The 18,667-nt window shown below is 43.5% G+C and overlaps 1 protein-coding gene across 1 annotated transcript in view; it reads left to right on the plus strand.

The window, feature by feature from the left end:
• LOC122935159 (vomeronasal type-2 receptor 26-like) overlaps nt 1-15,407 on the plus strand; it is a 51,520-nt gene extending 36,113 nt beyond the window's left edge. The window contains exons 4-5 of the mRNA XM_044290924.1: nt 4,774-4,896; nt 14,488-15,407. Of these exons, the coding sequence (XP_044146859.1) occupies nt 4,774-4,896; nt 14,488-15,407 (1,043 nt within the window). The remainder of the gene's footprint in view (nt 1-4,773; nt 4,897-14,487) is intronic.
• The last annotated feature ends 3,260 nt before the right edge of the window (nt 15,408-18,667 follow it).

The raw sequence follows: 18,667 nt of genomic DNA on the forward strand, positions 1-18,667 counted from the left end.
AAATCGAAGAGAGTCTTATAAATACGGTGGAAGAATGAAGTAGGAGTTTTTTTTTCAAATGTAATATATCTACAGGGCCTGCAAACCCTCAGTTAGGTCATTAGAATAAAATTTTACTTTTATTAAATCCAATTTTTGTACTTTTTATTTTTTGCTTTATAGGCAATTTAATTTGCACTAAATTCCCAATTCTGCTTAGTTGTAAGCTGCCAAAGGTTCAAGTTACCTTGACAGCTAAAACTGAGCCAACAGGGTAAGGCTTGCTGACCGCCCCTCCCCATGCCTGAGCTCACACACTGCTCCCCCTCCCCTCTCCTATCTTCTGCTTCTACAGATTAGACTGCTGATGGCTGCACTGACATAATAGGAGAATTGGAGACATTTGAAAATGGATGAGGAACTAAGATGGGAGTCCCCGACCCTTCCCTCCTTGGTTGATCATTGGCTGCGGACAGAATACGCTAGCATGCTCGAGGCGCTAACCACTCTCTCCACATGGCCTTGAGCACGCCCCATAGTATTACTGATCGCATCATTGTTTGCGTGTTTGTTTGCCATGTGATTTCTTGTCGTGGGTTGACATGACGCCCAGCACGTCATTATGGGGGGGGGGGGCACCACCACTTGTTACTAGCTTACCCAATCAGTGTGGTGATGTGGGGAATAGGACACATCATCACTGGGGAGGAGATTTAAACTATCCTGAGGTACTAGTCTGTACTGGAGCCGGCTTCGGTCCCAAGGTACTAGTCTGTACTGGAGCCGGCTTCGGTCCCGAGGTACTAGTCTGTACTGGAGCCGGCTTCGGTACCGAGGTACTAGTCTGTACTGGAGCCGGCTTCGTTACCGAGGTACTAGTCTGTAAAACAAAACATGCAATGCAACAGCTCTCTGCAAACCAAATAAAGTACAAAAATGCATAATAATTGCTAGTGCTATACTTATAAATTAGAGATGCTTGTCAAATAATTTTGTACAAAATTATTTGAGCCTGATTGCCGCACGTCAAGGCGTTCTCTGTAAGACGGGTTCCTAACACAAAATTCTACCTGTTATGTGCCATGACGGCTACCATACAATTTAGGGAGTGTAGGTTCCACATGCATGCTGGGCCCACTTTAATGCTGGGCCTGCATCTCTAATTTATAAGTATAGCACTAGCAATTAATATGCATTTTTGTACATTATTTGGTTTGCAGAGAGCTGTTACATTGCATGTTTTGTTTTACAGTGTTGTTCTCAGCCATAGCAACGTGCCCTTGCTCACGAGGTACTAGTCTGTACTGGAGCCGGCTTCGGTACCGAGGTACTAGTCTGTACTGAAGCCGGCTTCGGTCCCGAGGTACTAGTCTGTACTGGAGCCGGCGTCGGTACCAAGGTACTAGTCTGTACTGGAGCTGGCGTCGGTACCAAGGTACTAGTCTGTACTGAAGCCGGCTTCTATACAGAGGTACTAGTCTGTACTGAAGCCGGCTTCGGTCCCGAGGTACTAGTCTGTACTGGAGCCGGCTTCGGTCCCGAGGTACTGGTCTGTACTGGAGCCGGCGTCGGTAGCGAGGTACTAGTCTGTACTGAAGCCGGCTTCGGTCCCGAGGTACTAGTCTGTACTGGAGCCGGCATCGGTACAGAGGTACTAGTCTGTACTGCAGCCGGCTTCGGTCCCGAGGTACTAGTCTGTACTGGAGCCGGCGTCGGTACCGAGGTACTAGTCAGTACTGGAGCCGGCTTCAGATTGCTGCTTAAAAAAGTCAAAGTTCTTTACCGAGGTCTCTTTAACTTAACAAAGTTTGCCTCCAAGAAGCCCATACATTTTATGATGTACAGATACAGATCTTCGTACAACATTAAAACTAAATTAGGGAACAAATCGACTTTGGTTCATGGATGTTAAACATGATTCGACCAACTCAAATAATCACACGACTGTGGGATCGCAGGTCTTCTAGATATATTTTGTGTACTTTTGGGTGTCATTTGCATATTCAACAAGGATCTTAATTGACCATGTATTGTCTAAATATTGTTGTCTGAATTTAGCAAAGGCACAGGCAGAGGATGGTGGAAAATAGGAAAACAAGTATCAAGTCCATGTTAAATTGTTCACCACTCCAGCTGTTCTATCCCGGTCTTCTTTTTGTTTCTTTTTTATTACCCTCAGAAAACTCCATGAATCTCCTAGAGGGGCAAACATTAGCCAAATGATTTATACCCCCACAACAGAAACAAACCCTCCTCTGAGAGCTGAATCCTCTACTATCAGAGGCAAGCAAACCCAGCTGCATATGTAACATCCCAGAGTATGTCACTAAACTTCTGGTCACCCTGCTATATCATGTTAACGTGTAGATGTGTTGTCACCCTGTGTAATCTGACATTACATTTGTATTATCTGGATTTCCTTGTACTGCTTAATATATATTTGCTGTAATTCTTAATGTACACCAGCAGGTGGTAGCAGTATGTAGTAGAACCAAGCCAGTTAGTGTATCTAGACTGGAATATACTATTCCAGGCTAGCTTCCCCCTATCCGAGGAGGAGTGGAATGTTCCCACATCCTACTTCAGAGGGAGGAAAGAAAGTTCTAGTGAGTGTACCAGCCACCCCCTGTTGGGGTAGGCTGTGTGAATAGGAGCTCCTAGAAACAGGGAACCCAACCAAGGATTTAGGCCTCCTTAAGGCCCAGATCAACCTTCCCAGCCTGAGTTCCTTACCTCAGCTGGTCGACCAAGAAAGCAGCAACTTCAGAACTATCAGATCTCCAGGAAGCCACCATCATTCCCTGCAAGCAGTCCTGTAAGTACAGATTCCAGAACAAGGAGAAGATAAGTACCTCCATAGCTAGTCAGGCCCAAACCAAGCAGAACCCAAGACAGAGCAGAAGACAGATACCTGCCAGATTCTTAAAGGCGTATGTACTAGATGCAGAATATATAAATATAATTCCTGCCACATATTGCCAATACCTGCTGGGATCCTAGACTATTGCTGTAACATTGTATGGATCTAAAGCTGCCTCTTATAACATCAAGTAAAGACAAGTTGGACCCTATTATCTGTGTGGAATCCCATCATTCCTCAGTTACTCCTATTGACAGCACTCAATTTTGTTGCATGTGGGCCAGGATACAGGAGCCCAGCCGTACTACAGGTAGGAGACACCGTTGACACAATACAGAGAATCCCCCTCTGGCATTCCTCACCTAGTACGTGTGCTCATACCATCTTAAAGGGCCCTTCTACAGTACCTGCGCAAGCTGCAACTGGCGTCACGAACTTATACACACCTAAATCTGACCCACTGCATAGCAACACCAATGAACCAGTGTCCTGCTCATTGCACATGGCCTCCTGCTCAGAGGGGATTGAGAGAGATTGAGACCCCTGCGTTCTGAATGAGACAGCCCCACTGTCCTTGGGCTGAATATGACAGGAAGGAGTGGTCTCTCCTCTCTCTCTAAGATGCCTGTCAATACGAACAGCTAGAGACTTGGCAGACTCCAACGAGGCAGGTCTCTCATGAAAAGCAAATGCATCTTTCAATCCCTCCGAAAGACCATGGCAAAATTGACTTTGGAGTGCAGCATCGTTCCAACCAGTATCAGCTGCCCATCTCCGAAATTCAGAACAATATATCTCTGCGGATTGTTTACCCTGGCATAAAAGACGCAGTTTAGATTCAGCCAGAGCAGTACGATCCAGGTCATCATATATCTGCCCCAGGGCTACAAAAAATTCATCCACCGATCGGAGGGGCCGTTCCCCCACCGGCAGCGAAAAGGCCCAAGACTGAGCGTTATCCCTGAGCAGCGAGATGAGGATCCCCACCCTCTGCTCCTCATCACCAGAGGAATCTTAGGCTCGGAACAAACTCCATGAACGCAAGCAGAACCGGTCACCTGAAACTGAGACACAGTTTTACGGAGATCTGCTACCTCCAGTGAAAGACCTTGCATGCGGTCAATCAAGGCTGAAACCGGATCCATTCTTAAGACGGTAATGGCGGTTTATAATATCATGGATGATGTATCAAATAGCTGGAAGTTATGAATAAACGTCCAACTGGCTTGATCCCAAACTAAGGAGCATATAGGTGACCCCTATAAAACCCCTAGAGCTCACCCTGACTGCTAAGCATATACAAGGGTCTCAAAGGTAGACTATTGTATGCCCTCGTACCTAAGACTGTGTGACACCTGAAAACCCTATAATAGTGAGGGGACACGACCACCGGCTCCCTGCACTTCATACGGAGGGAGTCAGGGTCACCTAGAATCAAGCCAGCAAGGAAACACAATACATGAAAGGACTTATCTGCAGCAGCATAAGCCTCCAGCCGTGAACACTTCAATCCAGGAAGTAGTATAAACCGCAAAGTGAGGCAGTATGGGAGGGAATATAAAGGAAAGAGGATTAGTCTAAATAGGTGACACCTGGGAGAAGGAAATGAGATGAGAAAGTGAAACCAAAACAAAGAACATCATGTAAGAGGTAGAGAAGGACGTCTGTCAGACCTTCTCACAGAACTGGCGGTGACAAAGTGTTGTGCCACTTTGGGACATATCACTGTTGAGACCAGTCATTGGCTGGGACCAGAAGTGCAGTGTAGACAGATTGGATGTCAGAGGGCCATAATTGAGTAGCAGGGACTGGATGAGTATGGATTCCTCTACAGGTCCCAATATCTGGAGATTATATATTAAAAAAGGGAGAGCACCTTTATGTCTCAAAAGGCAAGCATTAAATACGGTATATGTTTATATGACTTTTCCAGACACCGCGCTCCACCTGTAGTGAGAGTTGCCTCCATGGATACTGGAAAGTCCTACTGGAAGGAAAACAGAAATGCTGCTACTACTGTGCCCCCTGTGCAGAAGGCGAAATCTCCAACCAGACTGGTGAGTAGAGACAATTTCACATGAAAGTACAAATCTACAAGATGGGCATTAGCACCGATCAGACAACATTCATTTTGAGCTCTATTGCAAAGAAAAAGATGTGTTCAGATGTAGCCAACATTATCCTGGCTCCAGGCATGCCAGGAGGGTCACTGTAACAAGATCACTGTAATGTCATTTTGTTGCATTAATGCGTTAAGCCAGTCAAGATAACATTGGCTACATCTGTATGTTGGGTAGATCAGTCATATTTTGGAAGGTGCCATTTTAATAGTTTCCATTCCTTCAGGTGTTTAATATGAATATCATATAGAGGAATCCATATTTTTATCATTCTCCATAGAAGTTTTTTTGTAAAAGGGATAAAAGTAGTGAAGATGGAATTGATTGTAAATTATTCAGATTCATAGTAACATAGTACATAAGGCCGAAAAAAGACATTTGTCCCTCCAGTTCGGCCTGTCATCCTGCAAGTTGATCCAGAGGAAGGCAAAAAAAACCTGTGAGGTAGAAGCCAATTTTCCTCACTTTAGGGGAATAAAAATTCCTGCCCGACTCCAATCAGGCAATCAGAATAACTCCCTGGATCAACGATCTCTCTCTAGTAGCTATAGCCTGTAATATTATTACGCTCCAGAAATACATCCAGGCCCCTCTTGAATTCCTTTATTGTACTCACCATCACCACCTCCTCAGGCAGAGAGCTCCATAGTCTCACTGCTCTTACCGTAAAGAATCCTCTTCTATGTTTGTGTACAAACCTTCTTTCCTCCAGACGCAGAGGATGTCCCCTCGTCACAGTCACAGTCCTGGGAATGAATATATGATGGGATAGATCTCTGTACTGTCCCCTGATATATTTATACATATTAATTAGATCTCCTCTCAATCATCTTTTTTCTAAAGTGAATAACCCTAATTTTGATAATCTTTCAGGGTACTGTAGTTGCCCCATTCCAGTTATTTCTTTAGTTACTGTACACAGTACTCCATGTGTGGTCTGACTAATGATTTGTAAAGTGGTAGGGCTATGTTCTCATCACGGGCATCTATGCCCCTTTTGATGCAACCCATTATCTTATTGGTCTTGGCAGCAGCTGCCTGACACTGTTTTTTTGCAGCTTAGTTTGCTGTTTATTAAAATTCCTAGATCCTTTTCCATGTCAGTGTTACCGAGTGTTTTACCATTTAATAAGTACGGGTGACTTGCATTATTCCTTCCCATGTGCATAACTTTACATTTGTCAGTGTTAAACCTCATCTGCCACTTATCTGCCCAAGCCTCCAATCTATCCAGATCGCTCTGTAGTAGTATACTGTCCTCATCAGTGTTAATTACTTTACACAGTTTGGTGTCATCTGCGAAAATTGATATTTTACTGTGCAAGCCTTCTACAAGATCATTAATAAATATATTGAAGAGAATAGGGCCCAATACTGACCCCTGAGGTACTCCACTAGTGACAGTGACCCAATCGGAGTATGTACCATTGATAACCACCCTCTGTTTTCTATCATTGAGCCAGTTACTTACCCACATACTGATGTTTTCTCCCAGTCCGAGCATTCTCATTTTATATACTAACCTTTTATGTGGTACAGTGTCAAATGCTTTGGAGAAGTCCAGATACACGACATCCATTGATTCGCCGCTGTCAAGTCTAGAACTTACCTCCTCATAGAAACTGATTAAATTTGTTTGACATGACCGATCCCTCACGAAGCCATGCTGATATGGCGTTATTTGCTTATTTCCGTTAAGATGCTCTAACATAGCATCTCTCAGAAAACCTTCAAACAGTTTACCCACAACAGATGTTAAACTTACCGGCCTATAGTTTCCAGGCTCTGTTTTTGGGCCCTTTTTGAATATTGGCACCACATTTGCCATGCGCCAATCCTGTGGGACATTCCCTGTCAATATAGAATCTGAAAATATCAGAAATAAGGGTCTGGCTATGACATTACTTAATTCCCTTAGGATACGGGGGTGTATGCCATCCGGTCCTGGCGATTTATCTATTTTAATCTTTTTAAGTCGCTGTTGTACTTCTTCCTGGGTCAGACAGGACACTTTTAATGGGGAATTTATTTTTACATTCAGCATGTCAGAAAATTTATTTTCCTCAGTGAATACATTGGAGAAAAAATATTTAACAGCTTTGCTTTCTCCTCGTCGCTCTCTGCGATTCCCCCCTCATTACTCTTTAACGGGCCGACACCTTCAGATTTATACTTTTTAACATTTATATAATTGAAGAACTTTATAGGTTTAGTTTAACTCTCTTTGGCAATTAATATCTCGGTCTCTAGTTTGTCCGCTTTTATTTGTTTTTTACATGTTCTATTTTTTTCCTTATAGTTTTTCAGTGCTTCCGTGCTACCTTCCTGTTTTAGTGTTTTATATGCTTTTTTTTTGTCATTTATTGCTTTCTTTACAGTTCTGTTTATCCACATTGGTTTCTTTTTGTTCCTTAACCTTTTATTCCCATACGGTATGTACCTCTCACAATGAGATTTTAGGATGCTTTTAAAGATATCCCATTTTGTGGCTGTATTTTTTATTTGTGAGGACTTTTTCCATTTAGTTAGGCCTATGGCCTCTCTTAGGCTACTTTCACACTAGCGTTCGGGTTTCCGTTCGTGAGCTCCGTTTGAAGGAGCTCACGAGCGGACCCGAACGCAGCCGTCCAGCCCTGATGCAGTCTGAATGGAGGCGGATCCGCTCAGACTGCATCAGTCTGGCGGCGTTCAGCCTCCGCTCCGCTCGCCTCCGCACGGACAGGCGGACAGCTGAACGCTGCTTGCAGCGTTCGGGTGTCCGCCTGGCCGTTCGGAGGCGTGCGGATCCGTGCGGATCCGTCCAGACTTTCAATGTAAGTCAATGGGGACGGATCCGTTTGAAGATGCCACAATGTGGCTCAATCTTCAAGCGGATCCGTCCCCCATTGACTTTACATTGAAAGTCTGAACGGATCCGCGCAGGCTACTTTCGCACTTGCGCACTTGCGAATTTTTTTAAAGTTATTAATGCAGACGGATCCGTACTGAACGGAGCCTCCGTCTGCATTAATATGAGCGGATCCGTTCAGAACGGATCCGCCCGAACGCTAGTGTGAAAGTAGCCTAAGTTGGCTAAATTTAGCTTTTTTGAAGTTTGGTATTTTTGTTCCTCCCTGTAGAAATGCTCTCTTGAATGATAATTGGAAGGTTATTACTTTGTGGTCACTATTTCCCAGGTGTCCCCCAACCTGCACGTCTGTTGTTCTGTCAGGCCTATTGGTTAATACTAAGTCCAGTATGGCCGTCCCTCTAGTCGGGTCCTGAACCAGTTGGAAGAGGTAATTGTCTTTGGTTATTGCCAAGAACCTGTTTCCTTTATGAGATATACAAGTTTCAGTTTCCTAGTCTATATCTGGGTAGTTGAAGTCCCCCATAATAACTACTTTAAACACTCCTCCATCCTTCTAGCCATCTTCTTCCCCAACACAGCTGCCCCTTCCTCATTGAGGTGCAGCCCGTCCCTACGATAGAGCATGTAGCCGATAGAGAAGTCGGCCCAGTTCTCCAAGAACCCAAACCCCTCCTTCCTACACCAGTTCTTGAGCCACTTGTTAATGTCCCTAATCTCCCACTGCCTTTCTTGTGTGGCCCGTGATACAGGTAGTATTTCGGAAAATACTACCTTTGAGGTCCTTGCCCTAAGCTTTTGACCTAAATCCCTTAAATCATTTTTAAGGACTCTCCACCTACCCCTAACTTTGTCATTGGTTCCGATATGGACCATGCCGCTGGATCTTCTCCAGCCCCTCCCAGTAATCTGTCAACCCGATCCGCGATGTGTCGAACTCTAGTGCCAGGAAGACAGCACACTGTTCGGCGATCACGGTCTTTGTGACAGATTTCCCTATCTGTTCCCCTAATAATTGAGTCTCCCACTACCAGCACCTGTCTGGCCTGTCCTGCTCTCCTGGTCCCCTGCTTACCGCAGCTGGAATTCCCCTGACTGGCAGAGGAAGTGTCTGGCTGCGGCAGTGCCATCCCTGGACTGACATCCCCCTCATCTGCCAAACGTGCAAACTTGTTGGGGTGTGTCAGATCAGGGCTAGCCTCCCTGGCACTCTTCCCTCTACCCCGCTTTCTAACTGTTACCCAGCTAGCTACCTCACTTTCCTCAGCCTCCTCTCTGTCACCCTCCCCCTCATCTACCCCAAAGAGTGCTTGCTCGGTGAGAAGCAAACTCTTTTGCAAATTGTCAATGCCTCTCAGTGTTGCAACTTGCCCAATTTGAGACTCGATTTGCGATTCCAAATGGGTAATTTGCTCACATCTTGAACAAAGATATACACCCTGGAACGGCAGTTCCAGGACTGCATACATCATGCAAGATGTGCACTGGACTGCGTTGTCAATTGTGCAACACATACTAAATGGGGATTACACCAGCAAAGCAAAAAATACAATATAATGTAGTACTAAGAAACTGGCTAATTACAATCCCCCACTGAAGTCCCTGAATCTAAAGTTACTTAATCTTAAGTCACACACTTACGCAACCACACTTAATCAACCACGCGTCGCGGTCAAACTCGTGTTATATATCTCCTTATATAAATAAATATAGATGCAGCTCACTACACCAGCCTGGTTTGTTTTCCCTCTGGATTCAAAAAGGCTGTGCTGCTCACACTGCTGAGTTTTTATAGTCTCCTAATTAGACAACCACACCCGAATTGGACAGCCACACCCTAATTACTCACCTGTGCAACCCCTGGAGAAGGAAAAAAAAATGTTATCACAGCATACAATACAGTCAAATACAGCCACTCAATGTCCACAAATAATTTAGCTCTCAGATACTCCCTCACTTAATCTTACACACACTTACGCAACCACACTTAATCAACCACGCGTCGCGGTCAAACTCGCGTTATATATCTCCTTATATAAATAAATATAGATGCAGCTCACTACACCAGCCTGGTTTGTTTTCCCTCTGGATTCCCTCTGGTTTTCCCTCTGGATTCGATATAAATTTTACAAAAATCTTCTGCCAAAAAAATCTGTAGTTTAGGCAATTTGCTTTTTAGGAATTGCCAAAACAGTGATTGCCAGTTTACTGTTAAAATGCAAGAGAAATAGAGCGGGGAGGATGGGGAAGACAGATCACATGACTGGGAGAAGCCCTGGCTGGCGGGCTTTGCAGACAGCCTATCATGTGGCTGGAGAGACATTGTCCCATCAGGCTCTGTGGTATGTCTGAAGCACAGATGTCATTGTGAACTTGTGTCACATGAGTCTGTCTGACTCGGCAGACCCCAATTACAAACTCAAGCAGCCATCTTAGGGTATTGCAGGGATAGTATAGGGACATACTTAGTTTGGTAGATTGAACTAATAGGTAGAAATGTCAGGGTTTTATCAGTAGAGGAGGAGAACATAGGGGCAATGTTCTGTGTGTTTACCTTACAGTGAGGGCATCTAGAGCTGTTCATGTAATGCACTGCAATCACAAATATCTTGCAGAGCCTCCAAAAATATATTTTCATTCTGTGCATGAGTAGCTAGCCTTTTTATCTTTATTCATAAAACCTCACCATCAATAGTTAGTGTTTTATAGGCATATGCACAGTACCTCCAGCAGCATACGTTTTGCTGGATATTCTGTGCAGTTGCATTTATTTATTTTTTACAAACTAGTTGCAATTTTGCTCCTGTTCAGCACATTTCAGTGCATCAATATCAGTGTGTTTCTAGAAAGGCCTTCTCCCCACCCACCCAAGGCTTCTTCCCCTGCATCACTGTGATGTCGGGGGAGGCAGCCTTGGGAAGTTAGGGGAATAGCAGACAGCAGGGAAATGTGGCGGACTTAGGCACTTTCAAAAGGAAAGCCTGCCCAATGGGAACTTGGAGTCTGTTTTTCATAGGAATAAAAGTGCTTTTCCTGGACATGAAAACACATCCAGATGACATAAAGGTATGGTTATAATGTTTTTGCAATGTTCTGATGGCCATTGCTGGTAGCTATATTAGTGAAATTTACATGACAGACTCAGTTAGTAGGTGGGGACAAACATGGACAGTGAGTCCTTAGTCTAGAACCCAGCCCGCTGTCCCTACCTACTTGCAGTAAAAGCCCTATATAGCTAGACCGCAACGGGTCGACAGTCCCTACGCTATTTAAGTGCAGAGATGCACTAACTAACAAGACAGACAAACAAAATGCCAGAGTCGTACATACATGGGTCAGAACCAGACATGCTATGGAGTACCAAACGAGATACAGAGAGTGGTCAGAAGAGTCAGAGGAACGAGCAATCCAATAAGCACAGAAGCAAGGAACCAGGAACACAGCTAGTGAGTCAGAGACTATCACTGCACTGGTGTATGGCCAGGAACAGGTTTAAATAGAGCACAAGTCCCTGGATCAGAACCTGATAGGTCCATTACTCGGAGCTCCATTAGTCAGAAACACTAGCGCACAGTAATAGAGCAGCTGAGCATTCAGCCCATTGCTAATATCCCCCAGCACACGGCAGCTGCAAGAAGAAACAGAGTATTGCATCCTGTTGCTAAGGATGCTCTCGCGTAACCAGGGGGCGTGGCTCCAGCACCGCTGAAACCCGGACTGGTACATTTCTTATAGACTCCCTTTAAATTTATCTCCTTTTCGAAATGACTGTGCCCTTTCTGTGGACTTCTGGGAGGCAGATTGGGACAGTGGCTGGAAATGGCCCAGTGTGCTATCATTGTACCAGATCTGGTCCAGCCTCCAGTATACTGTATAACGGGTATTCAGTGAGGCAAGTGGCGCCACCACCCAAATGTAATTCTGCTATAAATGTGGCATTAATAGCTATATATGAAAATTGTCTAGTTTTTAAAATTTCACGCCGTTCCATGCCTTCACTCAAATGTAATTCTGCTACATGACAATAATACTTCTGGTCGGCTTTCTGTATAAAACTGTCCTCTTCTCAATCAGGTTGCACAGTTGTGTGATTTGTCTAAATTGTTATTGTCCTTTATGGCAGCAGTATTTCTTCTCAGCTCTCTGGAAAATCTGTCATTTTTAAAATATTGCCCAGTTCTGCACCTTCAACCAAATGTAATTCTTCTCTATGGCATTGGTACTTTTGGCCATTTGTCTGTAAAAACTGTTTCATTTTCAAAATGTCGCCCAGTTCCGTGTCTTTACATCTTTATATTTAATGATGCTATATGATATTCACACTTGGTTGAACTTGATGGACTTATGTCTTTTTCCAACCGTATTAACTATGTAACTTCTAGCCATCTGTACAGTTTTGTGTACATTAAAATTGTATAAAATTGTCTCGTTGTCTACATGACTGTGTGTGCCCTTCCTCCAGCACTTACTCTGTTAACATGCAGTGGGTGTGGATTCATTTTATCAATGAATAGAGATGTCACGAACATAAAATTTTCCGTTCGCGAACGACAAACGCGAATTTACGCAAATGTTCGCGAACTGGCGAACAAGGCGAACCGCCATAGACTTGAATAGACAGGCTAATTTTAAAACGCACAGGGACTCATTCTGGCCACAATAGTGATGGAAAAGTTGTTTCAAGGGGAATGAAACCTGGACTGTGGCATGCCGGAGGGGGATCCATGGCAAAACTCCCATGGAAAATTACGTAGTTGACGCAGAGTGTGGTAAGTTTAATTCGCAATGCGATTAATATAACCTGTATTAATCACATTGCGATTACAACTTAGTCAAATTTGTGACACTGCAGCTTCTGAATGAATCTAAGATGGATGCTGTCCTTGCTTTTTGATAGAAGGTGGAAGGGTCTGGGAGGGAGGGTCTGCTGCTGATTGGCTGGAATGTGTCTGCTGACTGTGAGGTACAGGGTCAAATTTTGCTCAATGATGATGTATAGGGGCGGACCGAACATCGCATATGTTCGCCCGCCGTGGCGAACGCGAACAAGCTATGTTCGCCGGCGAATAGTTCGGGACAACTGTACCAATGAACCGGTTTGGTTAGAAGTAACACTAAGGCCTCTTTCACACGAGCGTGTCCATATAAGGTCCAGATGCGTTGCGGCAAACCCGCGCAAGTAGGTACCCAATTGCAGTCAGTTTTGACTGCGATTGCGTTCCGTTGTTTAGTTTTTATCGCGCGAGTGCAATGCGTTTTGCACGCGCGTGATAAAAAACTGAATGTGGTACCCACACCCAAACTTCTTCACAGAAGTTCAAGTTTGGGTTCAAGGTTGTGTAGATTGTGTTATTTCCTCTTATAACATGGTCATAAGGGAAAATAATAGCATTCTGAATACAGAATGCATAGTACAATAGGGCTGGAGGGGTTAAAAAAATAAATAAAATTTACCTCACCTTAATCCACTTGTTTGCGCAGCCGGCATCTCTTCTGTCTTCTTCTTTGAGGAATAGGACCTTAGATGACGACACTGCGCTCATCACATGGTCCATCACATGAAGCAACTGCTGATAAATGTATATGTATCCTAAGATAAATGTGAATAAATGGGCCAGTTGTTCTAACACCATAACATGTCAGTATAAAAACTGGCCATGAAATAGAAAGAAATTGTAATCAAGGGAATGTTATGGCAGTTGGTGTGGAAACACTGTACCAACCAACCGGTTTAACTTTGGGCTAGATCTAAGGGTGTTATCCAGCCAGTCCGCAGGTATTCACACTTATCCCCAAACAGCAGGGAACCACCAGGCCGCTACCTTCTGGAATAGTCCCACTGGTGCAGGGCACAGAGAGATCAATCAAACTCATAGTCAGTGACAGGCCAAGGCCAGGACAGGAGGTATACATGCAAATTTGAGAACCATAACCAAGGTCACGGCAAGCGGCTCTGGATCAATATAAAAAATCCTGCACAGGTCAGGTTAGGCAACAGAGAAACAATCAAGAAACGGGCAGAGGTAGGCAACACTACCAGGGAAGATGCCTTAAATATCTACTGGTTGCTAGTCATTGGTTGGTGAAGATTAGGATGTAAAGCAGCAGCAGTGAGCTTGAGCCGCCCGTGTAACAGGGGAATTACCATATAATTAGGTTTGGTAAAAATTATGTATAGCTATTGAAGGGCCGCAGTGCAGTGTCCAGATGTCCTCTCCAAATATCCCAACAACCGATTACATACTATAAGAACACTTGTATATTTCATTATAGTCATAAAATAAGTATCACAATTAAAATTTCCTTTTGAGATAAATAAAAATACATGTAATGAAAGGATATTTGATCCAGCTCAGCACCATGGGAAAGTTCATCTAATCCTAATAAAAAACAAAACCTCATGAAGCTTTATAAGGGAAAAGGTTCCAAGAATCTGGAGCCCCAATGCAAAGAGGCAAAATGAGAAAAACTGGCTACATCCTCAACAGATACAAAATGTGGGTCAATAAAGGGGTTCTGTAGCTTTTTATTACTGGTCATGTATCCTTTGCAGAGATCATCAGCATCTGATCGGTGGGGGTCCGACACCAGGAATTCTGCCGATCAGCTGTTTGAGAAGGCAGTGGCGCAGGATGTAGCCAAATTTACAATGGTAAAATATAATCATTTCTTGATTGCAGATATGGAAACATGCTTAGTGTGTCCTAACGATCACTGGTCAAATGGAAGAAGAGATTCCTGCGTTCCGAGACCGATTGAATTCCTGTCTTATGGAGACACACTGGGGTCATCTCTAATTATTATAAATCTTACATTTTGCCTTGTGACTATAGTTGTGTTGGGGATATTTATTAAAAATAAAGATTCTCCAATTGTGAAAGCCAATAACAAGAATCTCAGTTTCATACTTCTCCTCTCACTCATCTTCTCATTTTTATGTCCTCTCTTATTCATTGGACATCCCTCAGATATATCATGTCTCCTCCGACAAGTGACTTTTGGAATCATTTTTAGCCTTGCAGTTTCTTCAGTCTTAGCTAAAACAGTCACTGTAGTCTTGGCTTTTCAGGCGATTAAACCAGGCAGGACACTGAGGCAGTGGATGAAGAGACACCTCTCCACATCCTTACTTGTTATAGGTTCATCTGGAGAAGTTTTGATCTGTGTCCTCTGGTTGTTTTATTCTCCACCATTCCCAGATTATAACACTGGACTAGAGGTTGGAAAGATAATCTTACAATGTATTGAGGGATCTGCCATTGCTTTCTACTTGTCCATCGGCTACATTGGATTTCTGGCAATGATGAGCTTTATTGTAGCTTTCTTGGCCAGAAGACTTCCAGACACCTTCAATGAGGCTCAGTACATCACCTTCAGCATGCTGGTGTTCTGCAGTGTGTGGATCTCCTTCATCCCGGCCTACCTCAGCACCAAGGGGAAGGACATGGTGGCTGTGGAAGTTTTTGCCATCTCATGTTCCAGTGCTGGACTTCTGGGCTGTATCTTTATTCCCAAATGTTACATTATCCTACTGAGACCAGAACTCAACAAAAAGTCCAATATAAGGGTCATAAGAAGACATTGTACAGGGAAATTTTGAGCTGTGTATCAATGTTCAGTTGTAGCCGGGTTAAACTTGACTCTGATAACACATGGCACAGTCTTATCTTGGTTTTCTCGTGACAAAAGCCATTGAAATCCATTGAAAAGTTAGTTACCTTTTTCTTCCTATTATTTACTTAATGTGTTAACCATCAAGTTTAGCTCAGCTGCATCTGTATTTATTACTCTTTTATATTTGTATTATTTAGTTATATATCTACTCTCGTATCGGTCTGGATCTTCCTCAATCTGTTAATTAAAGGGGTTATCCGAGTTAAATCAATATATGTTAAGGTGGCTTAAAACATTATTAAAGACACATTTCTAATGTACATTCATTATTTATTCTGCTGTGTTTCCACACGCCCGATGCGGGTCACGTGACCCCTGACGTCACTCACAAGGCTCCGGCGGTGACGTCTCGTTTACAGGCTTCTCCCTGCTTGAGGAAGGGGCCCGACTCTGTAAACGAAATGTCAGAGCCTTTGGTGCCCGCCCCCTGTCTCTCTGTATCTGGCTGCCGCGGCTCCTGTGCGGGATCGCTCATGCGCGATCCTTATCAGTGCCGGCAGCCGTGAAGAAAGATTCCATTGATTCCAAAGCTCCCTCCCTCCGGTCCACCAGTGTGCCCGTTGCCCTGCGTCTGGCGATCTTTACTAGCCCCAGCTGGTAGCTCAAAACTACCCCCAGGAACATCACAGAGGAAATCAATGTCCATAATATAGATATTGCTCTGATATAGCTTAGATACATATAGGTGTCATAGAGCTTAGATACATATAGGTGTCATATAGCTTAGATACATATAGGTGTCACAGAGCTTAGATACATATAGCTGTCATATAGCTTAGATACATATAGGTGTCATATAACTTTGATATATATAGGTGTCATATAGCTTAGATACATATAGGTGTCATATAGCTTAGATACATATAGGTGTCATAGAGCTTAGATACATATAGGTGTCATAGAGCTTAGATACATATAGGTGTCATATAGCTTAGATACATATATCTGTCACAGAGCTTAGATACATATAGTCCTCATATAGCTTAGATACATATAGTCCTCATATAGCTTAGATACATATAGGTGTTGTGGTGAAACCAACCTCGCCACAGTGTTTTGGAGGGGGCTGTTTGCCAGCCTCCTGCCCTGGGATTATGGTCCCTTAAGTTATTGGGTCTTAAGGCACTTGGGACTGAGCCCTCTGTCCCTGGATTGCATCATTTGCCTTACTTGCTTGGATGGAGCACATGGTGAGAACAATAGATAGCGGCCATTTTAACTCACAGGCACTGTTCTGACTTTTCAACACGGTGCTATCTTGCCTGTATTTGGTGCACAGAGACATCATTCAGTAGTTTGAAACTACCAAACAGGGGACACATTTATTAGTGACTATTTTCTGTATAACTTGTATATTTTCAGTGTAACTGGCATAAAACTGTATTTTCCAAACTACTGAACGGATGTGGGTGAATTTTGTATATGTGGTTCACCCAGATCCCCCGGTTCCGAGGATATATTGGTTATGGGGTTATTGCATGTTTTGGGGTTCCTGTGATATGTTTTATAAAACTGTATTTCTCTGCCTTTGATAATTATATTCGCCATTGTGTTCAATAATCATCACCGGCAGAGGGGAGGATTTTGTGTGGGTGTGTTTCTATTGTCCCATTGTGTGTTTAAATGGTGATGTCTGTCCTGTTGTCTCCACATGTGTATTGGCGACTTCCCTTTGTCCTGAGAGATAATTGGATTGCCCTCGGTTGTCTCCGGGACAGAGAGGAGGAAACCATGATGCATTGTGGGGATGTGTTGTATCTGTCCTGTATTTGCAGGAACTGTAATAAAAACCAGGCTGGTGTGCCAGCACGTCAGACCACTGCTTGACCCTGAACACGGAGCCTTGTCTCGTCATTGGGGGGATTCTCTGTATGCTGTTGGAGACTGATTGCCAGGAGTGTAAGCTGACTGTATGCTTTTCCTGTTCGTCTGCTGGCAGCTATTCGCGAGGTTCCAGTTTGGAGTGCTATTTTGTATCCAGTTCGGGAGTTTGGTGTTCTGCAGTAGCTGTGCCTGTCTCTCAGAAAGGGCCATATCGCCTAAACGGATATTAACCCTTTGTCTGCTGAAACGGTCCGTTACAGGTGTCATATAGCTTAGATACATATAGGTGTCATAAAGCTTAGATACATATAGGTGTCATAAAGCTTAGATACATAGAGCTGCCATAGAGCTTAGATACATATTGCTGCTATGTGGCTTAGATACATGTAGGTGTCATAGAGCTTAGATACATGTAGGTGTCATAGAGCTTAGATACATGTAGGTGTTATAGAGCTTAGATACATGTAGGTGTCATAGAGCTTAGATACATATAGGTGTCATAGAGCTTAGATACATATAGGTGTCATAGAGCTTAGATACATATAGGTGTCATAGAGCTTAGATACATATAGGTGTCATAGAGCTTAGATACATATAGGTGTCATAGAGCTTAGATACATATAGGTGTCAAAGAGCTTAGATACATATAGGTGTCATAGAGCTTAGATACATATAGGTGTCACATACAGTACAGACCAAAAGTTTGGACACACCTTCTCATTCAAAGAGTTTTTTTTATTTTTTCATGACTATGAAAATTGTAGATTCACACTGAAGGCATCAAAACTATGAATTAACACATGTGGAATTATATACATAACAAACGTGTGAAACAACTGTAAATATGTCATATTCTAGGTTCTTCAAAGTAGCCATCTTTTTCTTTGATTACTGCTTTGCACCCTCTCGGCATTCTCTTGATGAGCTTCAAGAGGTAGTCACCTGAAATGGTCTTCCAACAGTCTTGAAGGAGTTCCCAGAGATGCTTAGCATTTTTATGCAAAGTTAGGCTGTGCAGAGCAGGGGGCGGGGAAGGTCGGATTGTTCACGCCCACAAATATTCATGAGGGAGGGCTCAGGCATTGATGTTACCCGCCCCCTCAGCATGTCCTTCAGCATGTAAACACAGCAATAACACAACCAGGAAAAGCTGTATGGGGGCTTTCTCTTAAGAAATCAAGCTTAACCAATGTACAGGGTGGGCCATTTATATGGATACACCTTAATAAAATGGGAATGGTTGGTGATATTAACTTCCTGTTTGTGGCACATTAGTATATGTGAGGGGGGAAACTTTTCAAGATGGGTGGTGACCATGGCGGCCATTTTGAATTCGGCCATTTTGTATCCAACTTTTGTTTT

Source organism: Bufo gargarizans, chromosome 4 (assembly GCF_014858855.1).
Source record: "Bufo gargarizans isolate SCDJY-AF-19 chromosome 4, ASM1485885v1, whole genome shotgun sequence".
NCBI classification, from domain to species: Eukaryota; Metazoa; Chordata; class Amphibia; order Anura; family Bufonidae; genus Bufo; species Bufo gargarizans.